Source organism: Pyricularia grisea (assembly GCF_004355905.1).
Source record: "Pyricularia grisea strain NI907 chromosome Unknown Pyricularia_grisea_NI907_Scaffold_1, whole genome shotgun sequence".
Lineage (NCBI taxonomy): Eukaryota > Fungi > Ascomycota > Sordariomycetes > Magnaporthales > Pyriculariaceae > Pyricularia > Pyricularia grisea.
In genome coordinates this window covers 6844304-6850195 of record NW_022156716.1, presented here as the reverse complement: position 1 = coordinate 6850195, position 5892 = coordinate 6844304, and the positions used below count along the sequence as shown (strand labels likewise).

Below are 5892 nucleotides of genomic sequence, written 5' to 3'. Positions count from 1 at the left end.
TCCTAATATCCCGTTAACGTAACGTTAAAAAATTACGGATACCCCGGTTAAATTAAAAAAATATATTAACCATTTAAAAAACCCGAATTATATCCGGAACGCCGTTAAATATTCGTCGCTTTTTACCATTTTTATTTTATAAAAGGCGGCGCGTATATTTATTTTTATAAATTATTTGGTTTTTATTAAAAAACGGATTATTTTTTTAATTAACGGTAACGGATAACGGTTTTATATTATAATATTATTAAATATCCGGTAATTAACGTAAAAACGTTACCCTCCCGACGTTTTACGGATTATTAATATTAATACCGCCGCCGAAAAAGAATTTGTTCGGATTTAATTTTTATTTATTATATTTACTAATTATTTCCGTAATTTTAACAATTAATTTTTAAATATATAATATAACCGTTTTTAAAATAATACCGGGGTACGTTTATAATTATTTTTTCGTAATTGGATATAATAATTAAATTACTTTTTCTATAAAAAAAATCCGGACGTTTTAATTTGGTCGAATAGGTTTTCGAAACCGGCCAATTTTTTAAATAATTCGGTCGGTTCGAAATTACCCGTAATAATAATATTTATTTTTAAAATTTGGGCCATTTCGCGTAAAAAAATCGTTATAAATTTTATTTATCCGGAAATATTCCGTTTTATTTTTTTATAAACCGTTAAAAATATATTACCAATAATTACGGTAAATTTATTTTAAATTTATCGCGTTAATAATTCGCAAATTAATATTCCCTTTATTACCCCCATACGGAATTTATTATAATCGGCCTCGAAAAAAATCCTTTTATATATCATTTAAAAAAAACCCAATATTATATTCCGAATTAAATCCGAAATAATATAAAATAATATTAATATTATTTATTTATTTATATTTATTTCGTATTTCGCAATTTCCTATATTATTAGGAACGTGCGATTTAATATAATATTTAATTAACGCGGGATAAATAACGGAAATTTATTAATCCGTAACCAAACCGCGTATTTTTCGTTTATCGCCGCGTAATATTCGTAATTTAAATCCATTTATATATTAACAAATTATAAATTATTTAAAAAAACGGGGATAAAAAAAAATAAATTATTTATAATTTAATAAATTTTTTTTTCGCCGCCGTCGATTATTATTTTTACCGTTTTTACGGTTTTTATTTTTTTTATATTACCCGGTTTAAATCCCTAATTAAATTTGGTATTAAAAATTATTTATTTTTTTATTAAAAATTTTTAAATAATATCGCGGTAACCGTCGTATTTGGGCGTAATACCGTTATAAATTTATAATTTATTATTTAATAAATAATATTCCCGTAATAAAAATACGCCCTTAATTTGCGCCGCCGTTAATATTTTTTTTGTAAAATCCAAAAAACGCGTTATTTTATTTCGCCTTTTATTATCGTTAAAACCGGAAAACGTCCGTACCGGCGTTTATTTTTAAATAAATTATATTTATTTATTTTTAAAACGTTAACGCCCGTTATTAAAATATTCCCGTCGTTTATAAATTTTAAAATCGTAATTACTTAAATACGGTATTAATTATACCGTTTTTCCAAATTAAAAATTTCCAAATTTTGGACCATTTAATAATAAATTATTACCGCGTCGAAATATAAATTATTTACGGTACCCCGTTTTACGTATATTTTTTTAATTCGGGCCAAAATTTTAAAATATAAATAATTTATCTATATTTTGTCCGATTAAAAAAACCCGCCCGCCGTTATTAAAATTTTTTCGAAAATCGTAATAAATTGGGCGAAAAATTGGTTTAATTTTATTTTTAATAATTTAAATTTGGCGAAAACCTAAATACGTTTATAAAAATTATTATATATACGTTTTAAATATTTTAAAAAATCGACGTAATTATAAATTTTATTTTTACCGCTAATTTTATAATAAAAACGGATAATTTTTTGGACGGTAAATTTTAAATTTGTCCAAAAATATTTATATTAATTTTGGTAATTATCGATAAAATTTGTATTTCGCCGTAATTTATATTTTATAATATAACGTTAAACCGTAAATAACGTTAATAAACCGTGATACGATAAAAAGTTCCGAAAGGATTTTCGTCGAAACAGTAACGCGGTTTAAAAAATTTCGGCCGCGGTTAATATTATTGGAACGTTTAATTAAAAAAATTGGATTTTTTTTTATAATTTATTAATTATCCGCTATATTTTTTGGAAAATAATTTCCGTTATTAGGGCGGTATTTTTAATTATTGGTAATAAATTTATAAATAATCGAAAAAAAAAAATTTAATAAATATAAAAAGGTAGATTAACGGCCCTGTAATTATTAGGTTCCCAAATGGAATTATTATTAAAATTAAAAAATAAAGGTATAAAACCGTTATTTGTTCGTATTGGGAGGGTATTTATATAAGGGAAGGTCACGTATATCCCCGTCGTTTTAACACGTTATATAATACGTGTATTTAGCACGAATCCGTTACACTAACCTCCATTTAAAAATAATAAAAAGCCTATATTAAATTTTTAATCGAACGGAAATATCGTAAATTTTTTAATTTAAGGTAAAAGCCCTGTTAATTTTTATTTTTAATAATATATTTAATTGCCTTTATTATACGTTATTGCGAAATTATTGCGTAGTAAAACTGTTTAAAATGGCGAAATTACCTCCATTTAAACCCAAAATAAACAAATTATCCTTAAACCTAAATTAAAATAATTTTTGGTTGGACCCACAGGTATAAGTAAAACCACGAATTAAACCACGGTTTAATTAGTGGAGCTCGCGTTTAGGGATAAGCCCTAAGACTATAATAAATAATAAAAACGTTGGTTTTTCTATATAGCGGGTAAAATTATTATTTATAATATAATAAGATTTTCGTTACACGCGACAAAAATCGACAAATCATTTTTAAATTATAACGGGCGCACTTTTTTAACCAATTTAATTGGTCGAAAAGCCGAGTAGTTAAAAAGTATATAAAACGCCCGGTCCACCATTGCGAAACAGGGTAATTTTAGGGTTTATCCCTAAACGCGAGCTCCATTAACTAATCCGTGGTTTAATTCGTGGCTTTGTTTGTATTTGTGGGTTTAACCAAAAATTACTTTGGTTTAGGTTTGAGGATAATTTGTTTATTTTCGGTTTAAATGAAGGTAATTTTACCAATTCGGCGACCGATATTCCGTTATATTTAATTAAATAAAAATCGTAAAAATAAACGGTTTAAACTTTGGATATAAAAATTAACGAAATAGTTAATAAAATTTTATTTTAAATTTTTAATCGGTAAATTGGTTGAATTGGGATATAAATATCTTTAATTTTTAAATGGAGGTTGGATTTTTAATAAATTTTTAATTTCTTTTAATTTTTTTAATTATATTTTTATATATGGATATAATTTAAAAGTTCTTATACGTGGGTAATGGTATATACGTATATATTATATATATAAACTTCGGTTAATATATTACGTAATATAAAATATTAAATATTTATAATAAACTTTATAATTTAAATGGGTTTATATTTTTACCAAATTTAACGATATTAAAACCAAAATTATAATAATTATATAACCAGTATAAATAGACGTCCACGTTAAAAAACCGTCCAAATATTATTAAAATTATATATTTTTTTAATTTTATTTTATATTTATTTTAAATGAAATAAAAAATAAACGCTGTATTATTATTATATTAAATTTTTTTATAAAACCTTTTATTAATAAACATATACATTATTTAATATTTATATATAATATTAAACTTAACGTATATTTATATAAATAAAAAATTAACAAACGATAATTTAGAAAAAGAATTTAAACGTGGGTGTTAATATAATTATATTTACTCTTATATAAAAATAATTTATTTTTATATATTATTATTTTTATATAAATCTTTAAATAGGGCGTTAAAAATAATATTATTATTATTTATTTCTATTTTTATTTTTATAAAATAAATATAAATATAATGTTTTAATAATTAAAAAGCCCTAATTTTAAATTATATACCGATATTTTTATTTAATTAAATATTTATAAATAAAAAATACGCAATATTTTAACTATATCGCCGTTGCGCATACAGTGCATACACAGTGTATATACTGTACGGTAACCTTTATTTGCGGCGATAATCGACAAATTATCCTTAAATTAAAACGGGCGCGATTTTTTCGGCCAATTTAATTGGTCGAAAAGCTGTGTGGCTAAAAGGTATATAAAGCGCCCGGTCCACCCTATAATGCAGGGGTGGTTTAATTTAAGCATTGAAATTAGAATAAGCCCTGAGATTAGAAATAGGGGTGGTCTAATATAAACATTAAAACTTTAACTTAGGGGGGTTTAATTTTAATATTAAAATTAACATGCCATTAAAATTTCGACATAATTTTATTACCGAATTTAAAATCTAGCAATTTCACAGACCAGTCGGATGTAATTTATTAAAAGGCGGATTTAAAAGAGAAGAACTAATTTATCTGCCGAAATCAAATAATATAAGGACTATTATTAATAAGTTTTTGTAAGTAAATTATTTAAAATAACGTTATTGCGGGTGAAGGTAGCATATTATTATCTGTTTAATAAAACTATTTAAGTTCGAGTTTTTAAACGTCTTTCCTCCTTGTACCCGTAGTCGGGACCGGGTAAGTCACGTGTGGGTCACGTGGTGCACTTCACGTGAGTCATTAATTAAATTAATGAATTGAACACGTTACCCTTTATTCCAACAATTTCCTTACATATAACCATTAACCCCAGGTAAGAATTTATGATTAAAACCCCCTTACGGGTTTTTAATAGTCGTAAAAGTTCTATTGGTCTTAACCCTTACTTCAAAATAATAACCATCGCTAAAAAGCCCTCTAACCCGTTCCGCCTTACACCCAATATTGATGTTAATAGTAATACGGTCATTATTAACCTTTACAATAACTGGCTGGACGTTGTCAGGCGCGTCGATCATTTGAACGGGCTGATTATTGCTGTCGTAAAGCGTAATTAAACATGGTCCAATGTACCTTGTCGTATAAACAGGGTGTTCAATTGATAAAGACATATTAACGTTGGAAATAAAAAAGCGAAATGACGTGTAAAAGAATAAAAGCGAAAATCGGTAAAATGACTTAAAAGTTTCCGTTGTGTTATAAAGTGGTAAAAATTAATAGAAACAATACCTGGTCGATTAGAACTTTAGCTATTATTTATAATGTTGCTTTTAATTAATAAGGGGAAAATTAATAAGATATTTTTAGGACGAATTGGGGGGTTGGAAAATCTTAAAAGAAAAGTTAAAAATTGAACTTTTTAATATATTTTTATTTTTATATTAATATAATTTATTTTCCCCTAAATTAATTAACACTGTAAAATGGAAATAATTATTACATTTACCACGGAAGCGGGTAAAAGAACTACCCCTTATTACCGTACATATATTATAATAAGCCTGGGCTTTTAATAATTTAATTATTTGCGGTAATTACCAAACATGTAAATTAATTTTATTTAAAATTATTATTAAAGCCGGTAAAACTTAAAAACCCTTGTTAGGAAATATTATACCGAGGAATAAATTATTACCTTAATTATTATAATAATATTAAAAGTGCGCTGTATATATTATAAAATGGTTACTCTGTTACGATCAAGGTATCGGGGTAACCTGTTCTTATGGTAAAGTACAGTGGGTTAAAGCAACTAAGCGTTTAACTGGGTAACTGGGGTTCTCAATAACTGGGGGTGAAATTATAATCGTTCTCAAATAAATATTGAGGTTAACTAGAGTTTAATTGCTGCTAAGCAATCCTAAAATCGAATCTATTTATATGGTAATAAACGTAATTTAT

At 25.3% G+C, this 5892-nt stretch overlaps 1 protein-coding gene across 1 annotated transcript; it reads right to left on the bottom strand.

The window, feature by feature from the left end:
* Positions 1-4829: 4829 nt before the first annotated feature.
* On the bottom strand, positions 4830-5102 carry PgNI_02102 (uncharacterized protein; the record flags this gene model as incomplete). The annotated part of the gene is made up of 1 exon (XM_031122169.1): positions 4830-5102. The coding sequence occupies one exon, from the start codon at positions 5100-5102 to the stop codon at positions 4830-4832; it is 273 nt and encodes a 90-aa protein (XP_030988295.1).
* Positions 5103-5892: the final 790 nt, after the last annotated feature.